At 43.6% G+C, this 25,601-nt stretch overlaps 4 protein-coding genes across 6 annotated transcripts; 1 reads left to right on the forward strand and 3 right to left on the reverse strand.

Moving 5' to 3' along the window:
* Nucleotides 1-144: 144 nt before the first annotated feature.
* On the reverse strand, nucleotides 145-6,645 carry LOC143901776 (protein HID1). Of its 2 annotated transcripts, XM_077414322.1 has the most exons (13): nucleotides 6,443-6,645; nucleotides 5,555-5,914; nucleotides 5,284-5,337; nucleotides 4,988-5,211; nucleotides 4,529-4,770; nucleotides 4,154-4,384; nucleotides 3,682-3,807; nucleotides 3,114-3,370; nucleotides 2,703-2,946; nucleotides 2,423-2,571; nucleotides 2,128-2,297; nucleotides 1,703-1,944; nucleotides 145-1,384 (listed from the first exon to the last, which is right to left on the reverse strand). In XM_077414322.1, the coding sequence occupies exons 1-12, from the start codon at nucleotides 6,506-6,508 to the stop codon at nucleotides 1,722-1,724; spliced, it is 2,346 nt and encodes a 781-aa protein (XP_077270448.1). In that variant the 5' UTR covers nucleotides 6,509-6,645; the 3' UTR covers nucleotides 145-1,384; nucleotides 1,703-1,721. The 2 variants fall into 2 exon arrangements, with proteins under 2 accessions (XP_077270448.1, XP_077270447.1); XM_077414321.1 differs by having other exon boundaries at nucleotides 145-1,944.
* A 246-nt stretch (nucleotides 6,646-6,891) lies between these two features.
* LOC143901783 (juvenile hormone epoxide hydrolase 2-like) lies at nucleotides 6,892-9,793 on the reverse strand. The gene is made up of 6 exons (XM_077414338.1): nucleotides 9,608-9,793; nucleotides 9,008-9,200; nucleotides 8,236-8,584; nucleotides 7,965-8,137; nucleotides 7,501-7,741; nucleotides 6,892-7,418 (listed from the first exon to the last, which is right to left on the reverse strand). Exons 1-6 carry the CDS (start codon nucleotides 9,791-9,793, stop codon nucleotides 7,166-7,168), a joined length of 1,395 nt encoding a protein of 464 aa, XP_077270464.1. The 3' UTR covers nucleotides 6,892-7,165.
* LOC143901777 (bifunctional 3'-phosphoadenosine 5'-phosphosulfate synthase-like) lies at nucleotides 9,678-14,301 on the forward strand. 2 transcript variants are annotated; one of them, XM_077414323.1, is made up of 8 exons: nucleotides 9,678-9,815; nucleotides 11,338-11,427; nucleotides 11,518-11,694; nucleotides 11,786-12,421; nucleotides 12,532-12,969; nucleotides 13,055-13,258; nucleotides 13,374-13,656; nucleotides 13,770-14,301. In XM_077414323.1, exons 2-8 carry the CDS (start codon nucleotides 11,377-11,379, stop codon nucleotides 13,865-13,867), a joined length of 1,887 nt encoding a protein of 628 aa, XP_077270449.1. In that variant the 5' UTR covers nucleotides 9,678-9,815; nucleotides 11,338-11,376; the 3' UTR covers nucleotides 13,868-14,301. The 2 variants fall into 2 exon arrangements, with proteins under 2 accessions (XP_077270449.1, XP_077270450.1); XM_077414324.1 differs by lacking the exon at nucleotides 11,338-11,427 and having other exon boundaries at nucleotides 9,682-9,815.
* On the reverse strand, nucleotides 14,060-25,328 carry LOC143901771 (protein qui-1). Its single transcript, XM_077414312.1, has 16 exons — nucleotides 25,167-25,328; nucleotides 21,417-22,660; nucleotides 21,035-21,114; nucleotides 20,820-20,942; nucleotides 20,329-20,471; nucleotides 20,065-20,225; nucleotides 18,845-19,246; nucleotides 18,005-18,762; nucleotides 17,364-17,903; nucleotides 17,030-17,270; nucleotides 16,243-16,901; nucleotides 15,807-16,113; nucleotides 15,494-15,719; nucleotides 14,691-15,403; nucleotides 14,311-14,577; nucleotides 14,060-14,199 (listed from the first exon to the last, which is right to left on the reverse strand). The coding sequence occupies exons 2-16, from the start codon at nucleotides 21,523-21,525 to the stop codon at nucleotides 14,186-14,188; spliced, it is 4,743 nt and encodes a 1,580-aa protein (XP_077270438.1). The 5' UTR covers nucleotides 21,526-22,660; nucleotides 25,167-25,328; the 3' UTR covers nucleotides 14,060-14,185.
* Between the last annotated feature and the right edge of the window lie 273 nt (nucleotides 25,329-25,601).

Raw genomic sequence — 25,601 nt, forward strand, 5'->3', positions numbered from 1 at the left:
AAAATAGAAGAGTAAAATTCAAATTCCCCTTTTCCAAAATTTATGGTAATTTTACGGTAAAGTCGAAGAGATCTGTCGCGGATTTTTACATGCTTCTCCGTCTTTTATGTCATGATGAATTATCGATTTGTTCGAAAAACATTGCGAAACAAGAAGCGAAACGAAAAATAAATAAAGTGGAATTAGAGAATATGAATTTTGCTCTTATACTTCATTGATTACTTTTTTCTTAAGGCCTGAGCATACATTTATTTTATTTTAAATCATGGAAAGTCTAAGAGAGTGCAGTCTAAGGAGAACAGGGGGATCTAAGATCCATTCTTCCTACATTACAGTTTTAAAAAAATTGCAGTTGACTCGCCGCGCGCGACATCGTTTCGTTCGTAAAAAGCATTTTCGTCGGGTCCGTTCTTATTTACACTCTTAGAAAGGAACTCGCACTTGCAAGACAAAAAGAAGAAAGGCCACGTGGTGCTACGGTAAATGTAATAAAAGCGGACCCAAAGATTTTTATCGTACAAGATCCAGTATCTTTCGCAAAAGTGCGAAACGGTTTCAAAGTATAAATAAGCATTTAAGTGTTACTTCAGTTTACAGCTGTACGCGAAATATATAACAATTAGGTGCAAAAGCGGATAAAATCATCCTTTCGAAAAGCGCAGCTACATATCGCGAAAGATGAATTCTCTAGCTCTGATAAGGATGATCGTTCTACGATATCGCCGGTCTTAATGAAACAATTATATCGAATGTTCTTTTTTTCTTGAAAATAATTATGCTAGAACAAATATATCTAATTTTTTTTTTTTCCTATTTAGGAAGAGTCATTAATATAATACAAAACTGTAAAATATGAATTATGACTGATGATAGTAAAATATAATGTACGTGAATATAAAAATGCGAAGAAATGTATGAGTAAAGTTTAAAATATAATTTTTTACTTATAGTCGGTTCTTCTTATCGTCTGTTAAATTAATTTAATTGGCGAATTTTTCCTTAAGATCGACGATATATATTTTCCATTTACTGACAGTATATATATTACTATGATACAAACGAGATTATACAGTCTTCGGGATACAATAATAGTAATAATAACTCACTTGATTGCAAACGATGTTTGCGATCTGTATACAGTACATGTATGTTACATCAAGATGAAAGTACTTTGGAGGCTCACGCCGTGTAAAAAGTAATCGAACGTGTGACTCGACGCGTTCGTCGCGCTGTCTCGTTAAATTCCCGTAAACGTTGGTCAAAACTAATGTTTAATTGATTCTTGCCTCTTTCTTGGTCATAGAAAATTGATTTGACTTGCAGGAATGGTGACAACCATCAGCGAAACCATTCAAATAAGGAGAATCGCCGGATTTTTCTCCAGCTAAAGAAATAAGGAATCAATTAAATTTCAGTTATGTAACTGAAGGATTCTAATGGTCTATTGTTTTTATAAAATCTCGAAGGAACTTATTTTAGAGTTCTCTTCATAATTATGTATTTCAATTGATTTATTTAAAAATTTAAAGATGAAGAAACTTGTATATCCTCGAGCTCTTACAAAAGCGGATCGTACTGAATCCTTCAATTTTAATTAATGTTCAGAAACGATGCTACATGATACACAATAACGAGTTCGATGAGACTCATCTTCTTGCGCACTGCCAATAAAACAGTATTTCAAGTGCGAACGATAACGAACCTCTTATAGCGATTGTTATCTAAACCCTCTGGATCTCAAACAGCTTGACGTCCGTATCATACCATATAGGTGGTTCGACATTTCTCAGATATATAACGCCCCACATATACGTGCGAAACCACGCGGTCGTGCCGGCGTTAGCCTGATACCGCCTGATGAGGATAGGATGCGGCACTGGCAGCAACCCGACAAGGGTACCGTGTTGCAGGAACTTCAGGATCTCGCTCTCGTCTGTCAACCCCCTGTTACAATCAATAAAAGAGAGAAAAAAATATATATATATATAAGTGTAAAAACGATAACATGTGTTGTTATTTATACGAGAATTTTTTAACAGGATTCTCTATGAGTGACGGTGAAAAGCGTTCAAGTCCGAAATAGACGATCTGTTATTTATAATTTTATAAATCAGAATGCTCGCTCACTTGTCGATGCAGATCTTCTCAACCTGTGGAACGAGGACCTGAAGTAATCGCATGATGGTCTGTAGTGGGAGCTTGCTCTTCCACTGGTACACCCAGTCGCTGGACGGCACCCACTGATGAACGTTATTGACATTGGTACTCGTTTGCTCGGCCACACGAATGCCACCCTTCTGCACATCGAACAAATTTCGACTGTTATTGCCGATTTATTAAACAGATTTTTATATCAATCTGTTACTGTTGCATTCAATGGATTTTTGATCGGGAATAAACTTTTCATATCTCTGTTTCTTACCGGCACTATGGAATTCTTAGTCGCGTTCATCGATTCCTCCGCGATATCCATCTTGCTCTCCGATCGATTACCGATCGACTTACCAATATCAACGCTGGCCGATGGACTCAGCGGATGCGCCGATTCCTTTTCCGTCATTTTCTCGATACCTGTTAGTTCGACTTTATATTATCTTTAAAATTGTCTTCAAATTTTTATCTCTATCCAATAATATCCATTGCTGTTCTCGAATTTAGATCTATGAACTTAGTTGCCAGCCCACGTACAGAAGAAGACTCACCAGGAGTCTCCAACAAGGATGCCTTCAAAGTGCCGGGTTCGGCGGGTTGCGCGGGGTGCGATCCTTCCATCGCGGCCTCGCTGACATTCTCGTTAGACGTACTCGCAGGCATGTGACGACGCTGTCTCTTGCTAAGAGACTTTGCGATCGTGTTGCAATCACTGGGTAAGTTCGCGAGCGCGTGGAACACTTGCCGTTTGCGTATTATAGTGTAGACTAAGTTGCTATTTCCATCAAACTGATACTGAAAATCGAAAACAACACGTCTAATTTTATATTGACGAAGAAATTGATACATATGTATCGATTCCTTGACTATATCACATATAACAAAAATAAATAAAAATGACTAAACATTCAAGACATAATAGATTGTATATTTTTTGTATGTACATTTTGCGAGCGCGTTACCTGGATGATATTGTTAAAGATCTCGAGCAAAAAGAACACCAAATGGTGATTAGTGGGCGCCGAGAAAAGGAACCACGGCGTACTAAATGCTTCCAATAAATGCAGCAGCTTCGTGCTGGCCACCATGGACAGTGTTTTAAGATACGGCGAGACATTGACCAGTATCGTTAGTAGACAATCAAACAGCGGTTGCAGTCTCTGATGGCCGGTTGTGATGATTTTATGGAATACAGTGACTAAGAGATCAGCATGTGTTCCTGAAACAAAACGATTTGCATTCTGATAATTACAATTTAAATGCATAACAGGACTTTCAGGAAAGTAAACATTTTAAAAATATGTTCTTAACACTGTGACTAAAATATTAAGAAACTGAATTAATAATAATTTAACAATAATTAATTCAATACTAAAGAAACTAATCTTAACTATAAAATTAAAAAATGATTTTAACAATTGACTTTATAATCGAAAATATAAATCTATTACAATCACATGCTATTACTTTTTTCGAATTAAAATCAAGTTTCTTAAAACTGCCTGAGAGATACAACTGACGTTGTCACACCTGTAAAAACTGGAATGTCCATAGGCACTGTAGCTGTGTATGGTTTATTCAACCTCACTCCGAAATTGCGTTCTCCACTCAAGAGAAGTAAAATAAATACGCCGATGTGCATTAAACCAACTCGTGCTGAAAAAATCGGAAAGTTAAAATAGACAAATTATTTATTTAATTAAAAAGACGAAATTTGTTTAATACACTCCTTCGATCAAAGAAATATTTAAGTCTCCCGAAGAGCTCATCAATTACCATTTATTTTATTTTATGTATACTTAAAAAAGCAATCAAATTTATTTATTCCCGATTAATTATGCTGTTTCTTCGAAAATATTCAACGTCGTATTTTTCATTATCTCTAGAATACATATCATTTTCCACGTGTCAGATATCTCATTTTTTTAAACATTTTGATATTGAATTAAATCAGCGTGATGTAAATAAACGAGTAAAAAAAAAGCAAAGAATAAAAACTTACATTGATCAGCACGCGAGTCATTCAAGTGATAAAGAATCGGCACAAGAACCTCAAGAACATCCGAGCTCTTTAGCACGTAATACAAAAACTTCTTGTTGTAATCGCACATTTTCCAAAAGAAGACTAGCAGTTCCTGGTGAAAATGCACTTTCTTTGTTGAATTCGGCAGATACGTTTGCATCAATGGATTATTCAACAACCTGGTAATACCCTTCAAGACAAATTGAAAATCTATAAAAAGAAAAAAAAAATCCATTTAGTCCTTTTTCTATAATCAATATAATACCCTTGTCTTCTCATCTTTCTTTAACAAAACTTTAATTCAAAGTCTAATTATATATAAAAATATATATAACTAAATATTAAAAATGTTACCTTCATCGCGGTGGATTCGACTTAGATAATTGATGAACAAATTATCTCCGATTGCCCCTTCTTCCAACGGTGCTCCGCCAGTGGTATCATGATCCAAAGTTACGATCAAGATTTGCAAAGCGACATCAACCAGCGGTTCCAAGGAATCGGTGAACAGCAAATGATTATACGGCACACCATATCCAACAGGATCATACGCGCATACCGTGTTCAAAAGCGATGTAAACATGGGTAAAGCGTGTCTGCGAACAATCATATGCAAATGTATACTAATTGTATTTAATGTGACAGAGTCTCATTGAATCTTTTTACTAAAAAAAAAAAAGATCTAAAGAGAGGAAAAAACACTTGATAATTGAAAATCTCATATAAAAGTACAAATAATATAAATAAAAAATATTAAAAAATATACATATATCATGCGCGATTATATTGATGTAATTAAATGGAATAAATTACCTGTTTTCACTGCTGGTCAAATACTGAATCCATCTGTTCGGCATAATCGACAAGTCCGTCGGCGGATTGTACATGGTTTCGCTGAAGCACGTCAGCAAGAGCTTCAACAATTCCGTGCGATTCGAATCTAGAATAGGATACCTGGGCGGCGAGTACGCGAAACCTACTCCCGCTTCCCAGATATATTCGCAGCTGTCTATCGACTGCAACTCATCGGCTTTGTCCTAGAAAGACATTACGAGGCGTAATGCGTTCCGCATTTCTCATCGAAACTCCGATAGCTAACGAAGACTCACCGGACCGGATTTTCTGTTTGCAGCTACAGTAAAGTCAGGACAAAATAACAGATCCTAAAACAGAAATGGATTTAAGATTACATAGTTGTTTTGCAAATAGATGTAATATACTCAAGATATATGCTCTTGCTGCATATAAAATATTAAACGTCACCAATTGATTATTACAGATAATTAACAATATAATTTTATTGGCAATTTATTATAAAATTTATATATTTTATAGGAATATTTAATATGTCACGTGTTGTCTACTTTAAATGTCTCTTACACAGAGCGCGTTCACCAAAGAATGTGCCAATGGCAAGCTCTCCTCGTCATTTTTGCCAGGTAAACTGGACCAAAAGAAGCCTTTCCAATCCGGATCCTCGAATATATAAGGTAGCAAACGTGTCAATAAGCGACAGCAGTTCAGGACAGTTTGATGCTCCCGTTGGGTTCTGCAGCTGCTATCCACCGCCTTGACCAACTTCTCCACCGCCTTGTAGCATAACGTTGCCAAATTGGAAGGCGCCTCCTCCCTCAACACACGAATCTCCGGTGCCGGGATCAGGGTAAAGATGTCCTGAACGTTGGTCACGTTCTCGGACCAGAACTGATCCCAGAATATATCGTCCGACGAATCGATCACCTGATCAGTAGACATTACACGAATAAAACACACATGTGGAACGCAGTCAATAGCTTGAATATTTCGAAAGATAACATTAATCCTCAGCGTTTAGCGCGTAATACACACGTCAAGGAACATTCAAATTTAATAACTAATTGCGGCAAAAAATTTTAATGAAAATCCAACACATCAATATGTATGGGGAGTAAAAATCTAACCTATTACATATCGCGCAATACTTTTACAATTGTTCCTCATAGCAGTTATTGTTGCAATTTGACAAATCTCAAGACTGTTATCACGCTTTCGTAATCTCTCCATCAGCATAATCAATTTCGATATGGCAACGCGTTCGGTCATTATTCGTTTTCCTCAACACGTCGACATTACGTATATATAAAACGATAAAAATGCAGATGTGTGTTCTAGCTGGATTCATCGTACTGACTCGTCGATCGTCAATTTCGTCGAGAAAACGCATTTCCGTCGACCTGCCAGCCGATCATACGTTACCTACCCGTCAGATAAACAAGCGGCTGCCCCTACCTGAGTTTTCGACGTTAATTGCACCACGGCCTTCCGGAAGTTCAGCTTTGTGTCGGCATTGCCCATCGTTGTCCTCGTTGTCACTTGTCACCGGCAGCAATTAAAATTCGTCGTAGCCGAACGCCGAACGGGAGTGAAAACGCGTCGTTGCTCTTTTAAATGGATATCATCGTCGCCATGTTCGCATTTGTGACAGCCCGACAGCGGCAGGCGGCAAGACGACAGATAAACGCGAAGATCGAGGTACCAACCGCAAGATTTTTCGCGCGAAAAAGACGAATGGGAAAAATGAAGCACTCGATTCTTTGGTCGGTGAACGTTGGAAATGAAATAGCGGAGAAGAGGAGAGCAGAGGATCATAAATTTGTTTCATGTTACGTCTTCTTATAAATTTTCCGCAGAAGCCCAAATTGATGCGCACGTCACTTAGAAAAATTTATCTCGCATAATAATATGTATATATATATATTTCTCTCAATATACATTTCTAACGTTTGTGCAACGAAACATTGTTAAAACGTATCTTAAACTTATCCAAAATAAAAAGTTGAGAATCCCTTTCGAGAACACACCCTTTCAACAATAATGAATATAAAATATACATATATTGCTCTTATGTATAAGCATACTGGAAAATCTTTATAAAAGTTAAAAATAAACATTTTCTCGCAATTCATTTCGTCCTTGAATGACACACACGTTTACGCTCTTTCAGTTTACGAATTACAGTTCGCTCTTTTCTCGTTCGTGAATTACTGTTTCCCTGTGCTTCTTGTTCCACTTCTCCATCTCGTCGACAGAGTCCCATATATCGTCTGCGAGTAATTCGGGTTCTTCGAATGCCGCGAAATGGCCACCTCGAGGCATTTTGGTAGCGCGCAAAAGATTCACGAATCGTTTTCTCAATTCACTTGGATTTTGCTCCATGATTTCGTGGGGAAACTGCGCGCAAGCGCTGGGAACCTTTATCGGGGTTCTGCAAAGAAAATGACGCTTGATATTTGTGGCTTGTCACGCTGCAATAATACAATAGCAACTCGCGATGACAAATTACGCACGATTCCAGGAGTGCCGACAAGGACCTGTTCGACTTGGTATACAGTTCAGCGTATATTCTCATGGCTGTAGTCATGCTATTCGATACCCAATAGATCATCAGGTTGTCGATCAACTCGTCATACGTAAACTTCTCCAGAAATCCACCATCTGCCCTCTTTTTGTAAGACGGATTTGTGCCGGTTGAAAATTTCTCGATGATATACGCTGCCAAACCAGCAGGCGAGTCGTTCAGACCGACCCCTGAAACACACGACGCTCCGAAGATATTGGATTTTCGCTCGTTCGGCGTGCGCAAAAATCTTCTTATATTCAATTTATAATAACGATCGATTATAAGCGCTAAGGCCCGTGTATTCTGAACGCACTCTTATCGATAAATGTGCACATATCTTATCGATAAAAGTGCGTTCAGAATACGGGCCTAATTAAGTCTTTTTGCATAATTATGTGATATGTCGCGTACCAACTGTATCTGGCTTTGTAGCTTGGATATGATAATATCCGGTCTCTGCCAGGAGGCCGAAACCAGGAGCTTTTTTAGTTTTCGCCCAAGGCAAGAAAGAAGGAAGGAACGCTGATTTCAGGAGAGTCCACTTATTGAGTACTTTGCAAAAGTTGGAATGCATACCCAAGACGCTACGATTTGCATAACATGCAACATACGATTGTTTTGTGTCTTTAATGCTAAGCGCCACATTAGGTTTAACTGATAAAACTTTAGAGAATAAACTTACTGTTGCGGATATAAACATGACATAGTGTCAATGACGGTGGCACCCCAATCGCCGCCTTGAACGTAATACTTATCGTGACCGAGCCTCAACATGAGATTCTTCAAAACCACACTCATGTGAAGAGCCGAAAGTTCAGGTATTGTGGCTGCGCTGGAGAAACCAAATCCAGGCAGCGAAGGTGCTACCACCTCAAATATAAAATCGTACTCGGGTTTTGGTGAGGTCAGGAATGGAACGATCTTGTAAAATTCCATTATGGAGCCGGGCCATCCATGTACAATTAACAATGGCAAAACGCGTTTTCCCTCGGTAGTACTTGGTTTCGCATGGACGAAGTGAATATCTAATCCTGCAATAAATATAGAACACATATTTATATATATGACAGCCTCTATAATTCAATATTAAGAAATAAAATGATCCAATGAGAACACTCGATTAATTAACTTTGATATTGATACCCCTTATCGGTTGTTATAAATAGAATTAAATTTCGTTCTCTGACCAGAAATAAATTCGCGTACTTATTTGTCCGAGAACTTATTAACTCCGCATTCTATTCGATTCTATTTTATTTAAATAGATATATAAAATTTTATAAATAGAAAATATAAAAAAATTATAATATATAATATCCTGAAAGTCCCTTGTTAATAACAGCATTATACTCTGAAATCTTTGTTATATGTACAAGCGGTTGCATATAATAAAATAAAATATTTATTATCTGGCCCCATATTTACAGAAAAAGTTTGCCGGCTCGTACACCCACCTTGGATATTCGTTTTGAAATGTGAATACTGATTTATATATCTCTCACGTTCCTCGAAATTATAATTGTCCGACCAGTGATCTAGAAATTTGCGCAGGGCGTCGGTGTTAGTGCCGTAAGTCCAGGCAACGTCCTTTAACGGCGGGGTCAGAGGTCTAGTATGATTTAATCGATATTTCAAATCCTTTACGACCTGCAAAACGATGCATTTTATCTTTTCGACCGTTCGTCAATTTGCACGTGCCGTTTCTTCAAACAGGCTGCGCGTTCCGATATTCACTATCAGCTACGGTATCAGTACTGAAAATCAATTGATGCGTACGTTACGTAAACTAAAGATAGTCGGTACTTGCAGTGCGAATATCGGAAAGCAGCCTAAGCCGATTAGGTTTTCAAATCGTCGATAAAATGAATTGAATTCCTCCATCTGACTTCCAAATCGTGTTAATCATTCATAGCCGCTATATAATTCGCATTTATCATCTACTTTTCATCTCCTCCAATGTCTGGTTAAATTGGCTTATATTTTATTTCAAATAAAAACGCAGTATGCGGCATTTACGACAAATAATACAATCTAAACTTGTCTAATTTGCATACCTCTTCGGTGAAGGTAACTTTGAACGGTCTGATATCATTGTTGACAGAGCTCTCGGTGCCGGGCGTCCACCAGGTCTCCGGTAACTTCGGCAACTTCGTCCCTCGAGGCGAAAAGTATCTTCTCATTGCGAACAGTATCACTGAGGCGCAACCGATAATAATCGCGCCGAGCGAAAGAAAAGCCATTTCAGCGATGAACCCTCCTATTGTAAGTAACAGAATAGACTAATCGCAAATCGCAACGTGACACAGCTGATAAGTAGTAAGGACAGCTCACATATGCGACTGCTATTACGGGTGTAGCGACAGGAGTGCAACGACGCGTAGGACGTTACGGGCGCCGACGAGATATCGGAATCTCGCGGACGAGAGCCACGTATACAAAGATCGAACAATCGAATTGCGCAACTCACTTGGCACGCGGTAGATTTGAAAAGCGCTACAATTCGAATCGAGGCCCGCGAGAAAACTTTTGGGCAAGGACACGTGACATACGCACACATGCGCGGGAAACTTCTCGGTTGGCGCGTTGCGAGAAGTTTTCAAGTTTCAGAGTCGAATTTCGTCGTTTGCCGAGCACCGAAGACGCGATTATATTCCTCGCCCGATCGATTCATTTGTTCCGTACGAAATTTCTAACGGAAATTTCGATTGACGAAAAGCGTACGTTAAAACTGTGATCGATTGGGATTTTAAAGGAAGCGGAAGGGGGGACCCGCGCCGCGCACATGCGCGATCCACGCGCGCAACGCAACGTGACTTGCGTGTTGCGTGTATGTACTGAGCATTTCCCATTTAATGTTGACCGGCAATAAATTGGAAAGTTACCGCGGAGAGAAAGTAGAAAAAAAGAAGTCCGGGAATCTCTCGCCAGTTGTAAAATCAATCGATCAATTATAATGTACGGCGCAAATGTAAATAAAAATGTTTTGCTAATTTAACAGACGACCGTTTCAAATTCAATTTTACATCGAAGTGCCATATTATTTATTGAAAGTAACGCACGAAATTGCTCAATTAATACAATTGAAGGTCAGTTGTGTTAACTAGAAATGGAATATTAAATTGTATATACACACATATTTTGAAAATTCGATTTGTTGTCAAAGACAGTGTCTCGTGTAAGAAATGCCACACGTCGATCATCTTTTTTGTTTATTTTTCTCCTTTATACTTTTTATACTTTATACGCGCTCTTTGCTGTACATTTATTTATAAAATATATAGACTTGAAAATCTATAATCTTTCTCATTTGTTTTTGCTCTCGCGATAAAAAATAAGTTCAAACAATAGTTTTTCTTTTTTCTTCATCTCGGTAAACGTCGTCACGATTTACGATGTACAGTTCCGTTAGATTTAACGGAATCCTGACCTGAGAAACCGAGATAAAAGTATAATACATGTTGACGCATAGCCGCGCTGTATTTACACGGCGTTATACAGCCTCTTAAGCGTGTCCCGGAATTGTTGTCCCCCGGAATATATACCGATGAAAGTGACTTTCCTTCTTATACTTTCTCGCTTCCAGCAGCATCTTACGTTTCGTACACGAGAGATCAGTTTTCTGCCGTCTGTCGCGCGTTTCAAACCTACCGTGTCTCCCGTTAATTTATATCTATACTTATACGAGGATCATTACGTTTGATCAGTGTACACATATGTACTCGTATAAAAATAATACTGCAAAATAGTAAAAAAAAAAAAAAAAAAAATACGTTATCATTACAAGTTATTGCGTAACAAGCACGACGGAGAAAATCTTTAAGAAATGGGCATTTTTGCACGACCGGTTCTGGAGATTTCGGATTCCCCGAAAGAGGTGATGTACATCGAGATAAAAAATTGCTGTGCATTGAAGAAAGTATTCGAAGAATATAAATGACGATGGGGGACGTATTTTCGATCGCAGATGCAGAGAACAGCGACCAACGTGTTGGCTCAAGCGCATCACGTATCCAGAATGAAACGGGGACAAGCGATCGGGTCCGTTCGAGGATTTCGCGGATGCACATTGTGGATGACGGGGCTTTCTGGTGCCGGGAAGACCTCCATCTCCTTTCAGCTTGAGGAATATCTCGTCTCTCAGGTATATACACTTACGACACGATCACTCTCGGACTCATCGTTGGCTCTACATTTACGGCATTTATATACGATATTATTATTTCTGGAAACAGGGAATTCCCGCGTACAGCTTGGACGGTGACAACATGCGCACTGGTCTGAACCGTAATCTCGGCTTCAGCAAAGAAGATCGCGAGGAGAATGTACGTCGTGTTGCCGAGGTTGCGAGACTCTTCGCGGATGCCGGCATTGTTGCCCTCTGCAGCTTCGTGTCGCCGTTCGCGGAGGACCGTAAAATAGCACGGGAAATTCACGAAAACGCCAATCTGCCCTTCTACGAGATATTCGTCGACGCGTCCCTCCAGATCTGCGAGGCCCGCGACGTCAAAGGGCTCTATAGGAAAGCACGTCAGGGTATTATTAAGGGTTTCACCGGTATCGATCAAAATTATGATGTACCTACCGAGCCCGACCTCATCGTCAACACGGAGAACGCGACTGTTCGACAATCCACCGATGTCGTCGTTAACTTTCTTCAGCGCAAACAAATTATACCCAAGATATGCGAACTTGAGCAACCTTATCTGGAATTATTCGTGAAGGAGGATAGATTGGACGATGTCCGGAAAGAAATGAAAACTCTTCCAACTTTGGAAATTGGCAAGATAGATGTGCAATGGTTGCAAGTTCTCGCTGAAGGATGGGCGGCGCCGTTGAAAGGATTTATGAGGGAGACCGAGTATCTTCAAGTAAGTTTAAACCTGTTCTACGCATAGCTTACAAACTTATGTAAAAAGTATCACATATATAAAGTATAACGATTCCCATATATTAAATACATTTTTTTTTGTTTTAATAGGTGCAGCATTTCAATTGCCTATTGTATGAAAACGGTGTCCCAATCAACCAATCGATTCCCATTGTTCTTGCCGTGAGCACCGCTGATAAAGAGCGCTGTTTCGACGCGGCTGCGCTCGTCCTCAGATATCGGGACAAAGATCTCGCCGTTTTACGCAATCCCGAATTTTATCTCCATCGCAAGGAAGAACGTTGCTGCCGTCAGTTCGGCACAAATAATCCCGGGCATCCTTACGTCAAATTAATCCGAGACTCTGGTGACTGGTTGGTCGGCGGGGATTTGGAAGTGCTCGAAAGGATTAAGTGGAACGATGGGCTGGACCATTACAGACTGACGCCTAACGAGATCAGGATCAAGCGTCGGGAGATTGGCGCCGACGCGGTGTTTGCTTTCCAACTGCGAAATCCAATACACAACGGACACGCGTTGCTAATGCAGGTCGGTGCTGACGGTACGCTGTGCGAAATTTTCCGCGCAAACGGCAAATGCTCGTTCGTTACTTATACATCTCGTTGTATCTCAGGATACCAGGAAACGTCTCGAAGGGTATGGCTACGAGAAACCAGTTCTTCTTCTTCATCCCTTAGGTGGGTGGACTAAAGATGACGACGTTCCCCTATCGGTCAGAATACAGCAGCACGAGGCTGTCCTCGAGGAGGGTGTCTTGCACGAGGATACTATACTCGCTATCTTTCCTAGCCCTATGTGCTACGCCGGCCCCACAGAAGTACATTTCTTCCTAACATTTTGTTAAACGATGCGTTACGTGCGATACTTGAAATATGTAAAGATTATTAATACCCAACTTGAAAAATATTGAGCCGCTAATTTGTATCCATTAGGTACAATGGCACGCCAAAGCTCGTATGATCGCAGGAGCAAATTTCTATATTGTCGGACGAGATCCTGCCGGCGTCCCTCATCCTGATAAATCCGCCACGGCAGACGGCAATCTCTACGATGCTACTCACGGCGCGCGCGTTCTTTCACTGGCGCCAGGTTTGCGGGAGCTCGAAATTATTCCTTTTAGAGTAGCTGCTTACGACATGAAAGCGAAGAAAATGTCTTTCTTCGAAGCCGAACGACAACAAGATTTTATTTTCATTTCCGGTACCAAAATGCGCAGTAAGTTTCTATTCTGTTTTCATTTTTCTTATCCGTTAGTTCGAATAATATAAAATTATTTATCTTTTGTATTTCTACACAAGATTTATAAAAATATTATGTCTATATGTTAGATTTGGCAAAAAATGGCGAAGATCCTCCCGAAGGTTTCATGGCACCGAAAGCGTGGAAAATTGTTATGAAATATTACCAAACTGATGCACACGCGTAATTAGAAAGCGGATGGAATAAATATAATTATTATTTATGTATAGCTTTGCATAACTGATATTGATATTGTATAAAATATTGTAAATTTTAATAACGCGCGCGCGGACAGTAAATAATATAATGAAATATAAAGTATATAAGGTATTATATAGGTAAACTATGGAACTGCAAAAATAATGAAACAAATTATGCATTTTCTTCTAGTCTATTATCTCTGGTATATCTTTATTTATTGCATCGAATGACACGGAAGGACATTTTGTAACTTAAATATATTCGACAATCTATCGAAAGTTGTCGATAGAAAATATTCTGCCATTTAATCCGGTATATCTGCAATATAATATCCCACTGTTCTTAACTTTGCCTTGTACGCTTTATTATGGAAAATAAGCATTTGCTTGAGCAAACTAGATAATAAAACACAATATCGTATGCGCTTACCTTCTTCTTCAGAGTCGGATATTCGGGTAGCCTGAAGCGAGCTTTGTTTCGTTAACGTCCGGACTAGGCCACGTGGTCTTGGCGGCGGCGATTGCTTGTTCCAAAGTGCCTCCAATTGATCAAAATGTTGAGATTGTGCTAAAGCGGCCTGCTCAGGACCTAGACCAGGTTGAGAACCGGCTAAACCTGCTTGACTGATCTCTTCCATCGACGCGCTCACGCTAAAACGACGTTTCAATCGTTCCTCGATAGTTGAGACTACGATACCTGAAGATAAATGCAAGAAATGTTAAGCTAAATCCTTATTTATAACTTACAAAAACATGGTTAAAAGATCGATTACGATTTCCAATAATTAGAATTATATAAAAAAGGATAACCTGATGTAAGATGCCCGTATTTTCGCTGCCATGTATAAGTATCTAAAGACACCTCTTTTTTCAACAACCTCTTGGCGGGTCGCTTTGGTCCTGGTGGTCTCAGGTCTCGCGGCGCCACGTATGACGGCAATTTAACGTATTGCGCGGGAGTATTATGCAGGCATAGAATAGGCATACACTTGTGCTCCAATAAATGTACTGCCATCCTTGAGCAATCGGTAGACATTTCAACTCCTAAAACCGGTACGTGTAGCATGATGGAACTGAGCGGAGCGCCCTTTTTGGTATCCCAGACGATTAGGCTCTTGTCCTCGCTTCCGGAAGCAGCCAGAATTCCGTCGCCGGAGAGACGCACGCAGGTCACGTAGCCCAGATGGCCCACGAGAGTATGCAAGTCGGCACCGGTGTTGATATCCCAGACGATCAAATTGGCGTCCCTGGATCCGGAAACCACTATAGACTTGTCGACCACCGCGACTGCTACGCAAGTCACATGGTCGGTGTGACCGACCAATACTTGGGAGAGTTTACCGCCGGCCAGTTGCCATACTTTCAGGCTCATATCGCGGGAGCCGGTGATCAGGTACTGGGAATCCGGCGTTGCTACCAGACACGTGATGTCCTGCGAGTGTGACACCTGATGCTTCTCTTCGGGCCCGGCGCCCAGACTGATTATGCGCACCTGGTTATCGCCAGATCCGCATACCGCGTATCTGAAGCGCGAAGAGTGAATGGGAGAGCCCGATAAAGAATATTTGGTACAGAATAGTTCGTACAATTTGCTACGAATCTTGTTTCCTCACCTCATGTCGGACGCAACGGCGAAACATCGTCCAGGTCCGCAAACAGACTGAATTAACGTACCACTGTCTGCTGCCCAGACCCTGATAGAGCCAGCACGGTCTGAACTGACCACTCTTCTTCCATCCAGCATAGCGGTAACAGCAGTTACCGGCGCCTGGTGCCTGAACGTAGCCACGACAAGTCCCAAAGTTAAACCCCACACGCGTACTGTCTTGTCCTCGGATCCTAAAGAATTTACGCGCTTAATCCAAATACGTTAACAGCAAATAGATCGCATCGCAGAAAAAAAGAATATTTTATAAAAGCCTGTACCAGATGCGACAAAGAGTCCTGACGCGGAAAATGCAATGCAAGTGATGCTGGCGATATGCCCTTCCAGGGTGGATAACAATTCGTGAGTGTTGAGCTGCCATAAATTGACTAAAGAATCGACACCACCGGTGACCGCCATAGCGCCATCCCTAGAGATATCCAAGCAGGATATCGGTGCGGTATGGGGTTGCAGAGTATCCTGTTTCCCGGGTTTCTGCGGTTTCGGCGGTGGTTCTTCACCGCGGAAGCTCCAGTACGTCACGCGACCACCTCCGCCAGTTATCAGAAAATCATCTTTCTCAGTCACCTGCAAAAAATAAAAACAGAAATAGCGTGATTTAAATAGAGATAACAAGAAAGACGTATTGAAATTTAAAGATAAAAATTAAAGAGAAAAAATTAATGTTGAAAATACCGCGATTTTGCGTTTAATTACCTTAACCGAAGTAACGTTTGCCGATGGATTAGCGGGCAGAGTCCTGATCAATTTTCCACTATGCATATCAAATACGGATACTCTGCCTTCGACACCGCCAGCGATAGCTCTTCTACAATCTTTCGCCAGACAGAGACTCTTAACTGGTCCTTGATGCCCCCTAAGCGTGTGGATCTCCGTGCCTGTTGCCAAGGATCTTAGATAGAGCTTCTGATCTTCGCAAGCGGCTAGAAGAAAGACTGAATCTGCAGACACATCCAGCATGACTACCGGAGAAGGTAGAGCAATACTGTTGAGAAGACTAAAGCTTTCCAAAGACCAAAGACACACAGTTCCGTCGACTGAACCAGAAACCAAGACTTCTCCAGCGGAATCGACTCGAATAGTGGTGACGGGACCTCGATGATGGTCAACCTTCATCAGGACTTCGCCAGTGAGCAGGCTCGTAGCGATAATTCTGGAATCTTCACCACCGCTCACGATAACGGAGTTGTTTAGCGCCGTAGTTAAAGTGAGGATCGGTGCGATATGCTCGCAAATTCGGCGTTTCATAACGAGATCCTTCATGTCCCAGACGATAATGGAGGTGTCCTCGGAGCCGGTCAGAAGATACTGCGATTGATGGGTGACGGCTAAACACGAGATTGGACTGGAGTGTCCTGGTACAAAAAAAAAATTATTTATGATCATTAATAAAAACATACTCGGGAAATCCGGAATAGAGAAGGAAATAATATTGTGTGTTAGGTATAATGCAGTTTGATTATAACTATACTTTTCTCTTTACCTTTGAATGTATGAACAAGCTGACCGGACATCACGTGCCATAGCTGAGCATCCCCCTGCGGTGGCACGACGACCACATGCTGACCAGACGGTGCCGCTTCGATCAATTTAACTCCCTGAGGACATGTAATCGCCCGGATCTGCAGTGGCAGGGGCGGTTGTAGCCATCCGTTCAAGGGCACGAGCAAAGGCGCGGTGTAACCGTCGCACCAAGCCATAGCCGCCATGACCATTCTACTGACCTTGATAAAGAGAGACCGAGTAAGCCTTTCCAATTTATCAATAGTCTCCAATAATCTCCTTATTAAAATAAAAAAATTAAAAAAAAAACTTACGAGGTCACCGCCGTCCTCGGCGACCGGCCTTAACCAGCAGATGAGCTGCGCAGCGAGCTGAAGAGGATCTCTGGTAAGGACATCGCTGGATTTTCTCACGGCATAATACACGAGTTCCAAGTCGCGCTCGAGGAGATATCGTCTGGCATGTTCGAGGACGCATCGTAGATAGCTCACGGAGATCGTCTGGGCACTCGCAAGAAGAAAGTCGAACGCGCAGACGGCGAGTTTCTTCAGTTTGTCAACGTCGGAAGCGCGCAGAAGATGTAACCACGCTTCTTCGACGTGTCGAAGTGTGTACGTGATATCCTGCGTTTGCGGCGTTTGTGTTTGAAACGGCGTTTCCTTGATGGGAGGCGAAGAAGCTGGATTCTCCGGTGATTTGTCGGAATTATCGTCGGCGTCCTCGGAGAAGAAAAGTCCGGCCAACTCCGCGTGGTAACCGCGAGAAACGTCTTGATTGGAGAGATACTTTCTGAGTGCGACTTCGCGACATTGGCCGCGCCAGGAAAACATTAATCGACCGCTCATCACTCGTACCTGAAATAATATTTTGTAAAATAATAATTTAATAATACGAAAATGTAAGGATAAATGTGGCGTTAAAGCGACTATCCATATCGATCCTATAATCTACTTACTTTGAGCCACGGTGCAAGCGTCCTCCTGACCAAGCACCAGGTCGCAAAGTTAAATTGACTCTCCTTCAAAAGCAAAGGTCCCTCTCCTCCGGTAGGCATAATTAATTCGAGTATTTCTGTCTCCGACAAGCCGTACTCGGTGCAAGCGAGAATCGAGGCAATCCGATTAGCTGCATCGAGTCCGACGAGCTCCTCCAAACGCTCAAAAACCACGTCGACGCCTGACGTCGCGCACACGCGTCCAGAGAGATCAACGAGAATGTCGGGGCTACGTAGATGTTCCTTTTGAATTGGCGTGAGGCGCATTTTCTCGGGCGGGAACGCGGAAGTGACGACAAAGTGAACACCAGGAGGAAGAGTGAACGGTAGCCAAGACAGGGCGGCGACGATATCACACTCGAGCGGATGAAAACGATGAAGATCGTCGAGAAGAATAATTAATTGGTCCGAGAGGGGATGTTCCTCTAAGCGGCGTATAATGAGACTGAACCAATTGTTGAGGTAGAGTGGGTCGAAGGAGGCATCTCGTGGTAGATTACCGTCGTTATCACCGCAAAGAAAGCCGACGTGCTGGCAGAGGATGCGGAGGAGCTCCAGGCTATAGGCGGATCGAGGTGTCGAAGTGCACAGTCGGACGACACGAAGCGTCGGCGTCGAAAGCCAGTCGGGCGAATCTCGGTAGACGCGCGCAAGGATAGAGGATTTTCCAGAGGATTTGGGTCCATAGATTAGAATCGGCCCGTGCTTCTGCTCCTTGCCTGAAGATTTACACACGATTCAATCGTACAACACATTCTTACGCTGTTGTACCATCCTGTATATGTAAAGAATGCAAGAAACCTGCAAGGATAAGTTGTTTAACTCGCTCCACGGCCTCGTCGGCCTCGTCGGCCAACGGTAATTCTCGAAGAAGAGCGAAATGCGCCATACTCTCAGCGTAGACTTCCTGAACCATTTTCTTGCGACTTTTAATTTCCGGATCAGCCTCGACGGATGCGTTCACCAGTTGCTGAACCCTGTCCAATATCAAGTCCCGAAACTTCCCAAGATATTCGTCGTGAGCGTCATAGTCGGCATCGATACCGCCGTTACGGTGCTCCACGTAAAAACTCAGAACATTTTCATGGGGTAAGGTAGCCTGGATACGGGACTTGAGTCCCTCGGCCGCCGTACACCTTGATGCATCGTCGTTCGTCCACTCGCGAATCACGGCCATTATTCCCAAGCCCTGCTGATCTAGATCTGATAAGAACGTTAATTCCAACGATTATATACCGATATATGAATTATTAGCGCTCTCTCTTCTGTACACATGCCGCACCGCACTTATATCTATAATCTGTATATCCACATGTGTATATCTATATATTTGGCTAGCAATAAATACATATAAAAAGTCTTTAAAGTCCGTTTTAAAATCCTTTTATTGCATCTAAGAGAATTCAGAGATAAAATAATTTCTCGTATCGAGATTTTGATCGCTACATGATGAAAGATTGGTAATAAATTCTTAATCAGCGGGACGACTAAAAATATAGCTCGAGCACCAATTAAATTTTCTGGCTGGAAAACGAATTACCGCGACATTAGACGTGGCACAAAGCGGCTTCAATTTCCAAGCTTCCACGTAAAAGCCTCTTACAACGCGAAACGCAATAAGTGTGCGAGCTCTCCTTCGCGAACAGTCGTCGCGAACGTTTGACGGAGAATAATTTAAACGGCACACGATACTTGACCTAGAAGGTCAGGATCTTCTATTTTTGGAGGAGAAAGCTCGATAAGTCCACAATTTCAGTCGTGAAATATGACATGCCACCGCGGCGCGGCGTGCCGTCGCGCGAGAGTTGCAAATATTGACAGGCGTCAGAGTGGCGGTCGATCCCGATCGGCGCGTTCGGTTATTTATTTACGATCTTTTAAAAATATATGAAAAAAAGTGTCCACAATATATTATATATATACACGGAATAATATGCCGGAATATCAGCGGCTTAGAATCGCCTCGTTCGCGGACAATTCTAATATCTCAGAGATTATCGGCAAATAACTTATCTACTCACTTAGGCCGTAGTCCAGCTGTCGTTCCGCCGTACTCTTCAGGACGTATTTCAAATCCTGGTTCTCCGGCTCCTCCGCGATCGCGCGTTCCGCGGCGGTCCTCAGCAGCTGGCGCAGATTCAGCTCTTGATCAATTTGCCATTCCCGCCGAGCGGTCTGCACGCTGTTCACACGCAACTTATGATGACTCAAGAAAAACGGAGATACGGTGAGGAAAGGGAGGAAAGTATAGGAGGAAAAATTTCATCTAAACATATCAGCGTTACCTATTTGCATTCAAAACATAAGAGTGCCCATTGTGCTCGTAATGATCTTTAAGAAGAGCGCAGTGCGCGAGAAGCGTTCGGTAGGTAGCCTCTTTCAATTCCGTCGGTACCCACCCTACGGTATAATTTGTTCCCGTCAACAGCTGAAAAGGATAACAAATGGAGAAACGAGTCACTTCTCTGCATCTCGAGCGTGTACCGGAAGTGTGTAGAAGAAGAGTAAGAAAAGAAAGCGATGCTCGACGCGACTGAGAATGGCGAGAGAAATACACGCGGCGTGAAATGAAGCTACGCGAGCGCGTCGAGAGCGCGATACGGGCGGTATAACGCATAATCGTCGGTGTGGTCAGAGCACCCCCGGTGGAATACTTTAGCGAGACACGCATGCCAGACCGTCGCATATACATAATTCTTAATTCCACGCGGCAATATGAAAGATAAATGTAGCGCCGATCGATATATAACGCCGTAACCGCGTAGCGTTTCCTTACCAGGAGAAAGCATCCCCTGGAATGTCGGTGGGACGCGCTTATCTCCTCCAGAAAGTATTCCGCCAGGTGCGGATCGACGTCCGGGTCGTCGCCGGACCCGTACTGCATGTCCACCAGGAGCACCTGCGGCAGGGCGAAGCGACATAATCCCGCGAGCTCGATATTGGGCGAGCGGATTTGAACGTCAAAGTAAATGTAAATTGCTTTGCACTGACCTCGATTCCCATATCGTCGTAAATTGATTGCAGCTCCGGCCCGACCACCTCCAGCAGCTGTTTGCGCTCCTCCGGGAAGTCTAGCCGGCAAAATTGCCGAATTTAATTCCGCGTTAATTAGAAACTCTCTCTCTCTCTCTCTCTCTCTCTCTACTCTATCTATTTATTCGCAATTTCTCTACGCCTACGTGTTGCCTCACGTGCGCGTGACGTTACCGAGATTGAATTCCGCTTATTATACGGAATATAACGAGATATACACGGGCAATCCGGTATAGATCCTATCAAGCCCGAAGAGAATTGCGAACGTTCAGCAAGACGCGCGTTTATCCCGTTCATCACGAGATTCGCGGAAATTCCGAGACGCGCAATCCAGACTTACCGTCCCTCTCGCCGGCGATGAATATCTTGATGAGCCTCGGCGCCGGCAGATGAGCGGGGGGCGGGCCGCCTTTGATGACCCCCGCGATCAACTCCACCTCGAGATTCATTCTTGCGGGATTTCGCGAGCTCGCGCAACGGCGTTTTTAGGCGACGACCATCGCGAGATCCTTTGGTTTCCAAAGCTGAGACGTCATTCCACCTTCGAAATTTTCGAAACTTTCTCGCAACGTTTATATCGCTCCGATATCGCCAACTGGTCTCCTTAGAAACTTGAATTCTTCTCTTAAGAGAGAACACTACTACATATATAATATATATATATTTTTTTTCTTTCTTCAAATTTATTTCATTCCCTGTAGAGAATCTATATCCTTAAATTCATAAAATCTTTCTTCTCTCGGACGCTTGGGATTACAAAGCTCACCCGATTGCCGCCTCGTCGTCGTACGTGTGTGGGATCTCGTGCAGCCTCCCTCGGACTCGCGTGGACCTTCCAATATCGTCGGAACATTAAATCTCCCGAGATCTCTCCGGACCTCCGGCGTCTATCTCGAGTTCAATATATAGGTATAATCGTCGAATCTTTTTGATCCCACTTGCGTTCTCCGATCTTTCGGTTATTGCCCGCTCAAGGTACTCGTGTTACTCGATATACAATATAGATATACTTGATCGATCCGGCGATCAATAGGTCAATATATATAATGTACAATGATCGACGCTCAACAAATGATATAGAGATTGTGATTCTTTCTTTTTTTTATCAATACTTTTAAATGTATATATAATCTGTGTGTATATATATATATATATATGCTCTTACATGTACATATATCTATGTATCTACTTATGTCTTAATTCGGTGGCTACCTAAACAACTACGATTGTCTTCGCCTGCGGAACGCAGCGAGCGTTACATCGATCCGTGAATCGCGACGGTTAGGCGGCGCCCACGCGCGCCTGCGACTCCATCATTCATACCATCGATCGCCCAAGCGACATAGATCGATCTATCACGATCTCGATCGCGATATCCTTCTCCTCCCGCCTCCCCCACTGCTCAGTCAGTTTGTACTTGTCCCGAGCGTGCTCATTGGTCGTTGCCCGCTAAGCCGCGGTGTGGGCGGCGGGGGAGGGCGAATATGTTGCGTTGAAGTTGGGGGGCTTGAGAGGGTGGAGGTGTTCAAGGCCCTGTTATGCCGCCCTCTTACGTTCCCATTTTACGCCGGGGGTGAGGACCCTCTGCAAAAGGAAAACGGAAACGCGGATTTCACCGTGGGGGTTGAATTCCGTCGCGTACGTCGCGGGACCGTGGTCGGGGGTCGCTAAATCCCCCCGCGCGAGGAGAAAGAGCGAGCGACGAAGGGTTTCGGGGGGGAAGAGGGGACGATGGGGACGCGACGTGTGCCACCACCCCCGTCGCGCACGGTGGGGTGGCTGAAAGAGCTCCGGCGACTTTCGCGCGCGAGCGCGCGAGCGAGAAACGAGACGAATCGCCCGGAATCGATCGGGCGTTCTCCTGCCGTCGAATTCGGGCCGCGCGTGCCCGCGCGCGCTTTTTACGCACGGAGCGTTTCGCTCGATGCGTATCTCTCTCTCTCTCTCTCTCTCTCTCTCTCTCTCTCTCTCACCCTCTTTTCTCCGACCCACGCGTTCGCGAGAGGCTGCTAGCTCGTCGACGGACGGACCGAAAATTTATGTGTTTACATACGTTTTGAGACGTAATACAACGAGCAGATGCGCGCGTAGGAGACGCTGTCGCGAGAGCTCGGAGCTCGGCGGTGAACTTCTGACCCGCCCCAACACGTGGCGGAACGCGGAACAACCCGCCGCCCGCGGCGATCGCTCTATTGTTTTTCCAGGGGGGCGGGCTGCTCTCAATACCTCGAGGAGAGTCGCGTCGGAAACCCGTCGAAACGCTCGAGAATTGAGAATAGAATTCAGTCGCGAGATAAGGGCACACGAAGCAACAGTGTGCCCCAGCAAATGGGAGCACGCGGGCGCGCGTCTCGAAATCGAGGGCCGCGACGCGGCGGCGTCTCGAGTCGCGAGACCGAGTTGATTGAATCCATAAATATCCTCGACAGGGTGAGCGCGAGGGGCTGTTCGAGTCGGTTAAAGGAAAGAAAATCGGATACCAAATTTTCAAGACGAAAAGCCAAAAAGCTCCTCCCTGTCTCTTGAACGTGCTTCGTCCGATTTTTTTCTTCAACCGACTCAAACAGCCCCGCCTCACCCTAATTAATAGAGATCATTAATAATTACAGGAATCCGACGCGCCGAGACAACCATTAACCGGGCAAGGGCGGGAGAGAAAGAGGGAGAGATCGCAGCGTGCGAAATGGATTCCCACCCCAACGTCCGCCGGAAAGGTTGAACGCATATTGTACGTCGCGAGGGTGCGAAGGGTGCCGGTTTGCGAAGATGATGTTGACGCGCGTAATTCAGGCGCGATTTTTTATTTCGTAGGTGCAATTTGGATCTCCAACGACGTGAAAGCGGGAGAACCGTGCCGTTGTACGTTCGGCAAATGTTTGCCGTCCCGGGCACTCGATGGACACGGCAAATATGCTTCGCGCCGCGCCGCCGAGTGTGTCGAGTGCAATTATCGCGTCGTCATTAGGTCAACCGTGCGAAACGGCTTGCCGAAAGAGAAAGAAAGAGAAACCATCTGTTATTCCGGACGCCCGGCGCTCTGGACCGCGCGCGAGTCGACGAAATTAATTGCGAAGGTTTTGGAAAGGATCTCGGTACCCCACGAGATACTTAGCGAAACCGAGGGTTGCGCAGAGGGGTGCTAATCGAACCGAAAACGACCGTGGGGATGTCATACCGTTTTTACCTAAAATAGAGAGGAGAATAATCCGCGGAAGGAAACGACAGGGCGATAAAAATAGAAGATCACCATCTCCTATAGAAGATTGTCGCTAAACATAGTCCTAACCGGAGCTGACCAATTAACCTTCCGCCAACGCTCGCGAACCACATCCCGTATTTGTTTACAAAGTTTTAACCCCGCAGAATATCTGAAGCGTGGTATAGAATTTTCCTCGGCAAATGCCATTTATTATATGCCAGAATTATAATGGTTTTCTTTTTGAAAAGAGATGTAAATTTCAATTCGTCGACCGGCAAAATCATTCAAATGCAGAAAAGAATTTGAAAAGGGGGCATGTAAATTCGACGTAGGCAAATAATATTTAAGCTATTTGATTAATTGTCGAATATTCCGCATCTCTCTCATTATTTGGACACCCTCGCGCGCGCGATAATTGCCTCCATCTTTCGCCGAATTAATTTGCGTCTGCTATGTACTTAGACGCGGGATCGTATATCTGAAGACACATCGCTCGGATATATTTCTGTTGATAAATCGAGTCACGTCTCCGTTGATTATCGGCAAGATGCATCGTTAAATCGGGAAATACGAGCGCCGTTTCCCGAAATATAAATTTATTAAACATAAGACGTCACGCTCCTTCCCCCCCTGAAATCCTATTCTTCCTCCCTTTCCGCTGCTTTCCGCTTTCCCCTTCCACTGGCGTTCTATTTGAATCTCGGCGAAAATTCCATTCTACGTTTTATCAGCCCACGATCGACCGTCAACGAGAGGCTGCCGCCACCCGCGGAGGATGCCACGGAGAAGGGATGGAAAAATCGCGGTGCGAATCTCGCGTCGTCCGCCCGGTCGATGCGCGGGGCTCGCAAAAAAAAAAGGGGGAGGGGATCCAGTCAAAACAAGGCTTACCAGGTCGTCGAGCAGCTATATTGTGACGAAGGCCTCCACCTGCTCGCGCGGACGACGGCACCACTACTGATAACGCAGTCAAGCGGCCGACGCCTCCGGAGCCGCCGGAGCGCCGAACGCCCGGCGCCGACGCCGTCGCCTCCAACGTCGACGTCGACGCCGACGATGACGACGACGACGACGATATCGCCGAACTAGAGTAGGGGTAGTTTTATACGATACATCCATGTTATCTACGACACAGATTTGCATCTATTGTAATACCTAATACTTTCTGTATATATACATGGATATCCCTATACATATGTAAGATCAAAATGAAACAATGATCTTGTTTTAGGATAAAAGTTTTGGGAAAACTCTCTTCGACTTTGTTAAACCGAAGCTAGTGGATAGCGGACTAAAGATCGGAGGCATTCTTATAATATACAGTTG

This window comes from Temnothorax americanus, unplaced genomic scaffold (assembly GCF_048541705.1).
Source record: "Temnothorax americanus isolate GAGA-0224 unplaced genomic scaffold, ASM4854170v1 Scaffold36, whole genome shotgun sequence".
Classification (NCBI taxonomy): Eukaryota; Metazoa; Arthropoda; class Insecta; order Hymenoptera; family Formicidae; genus Temnothorax; species Temnothorax americanus.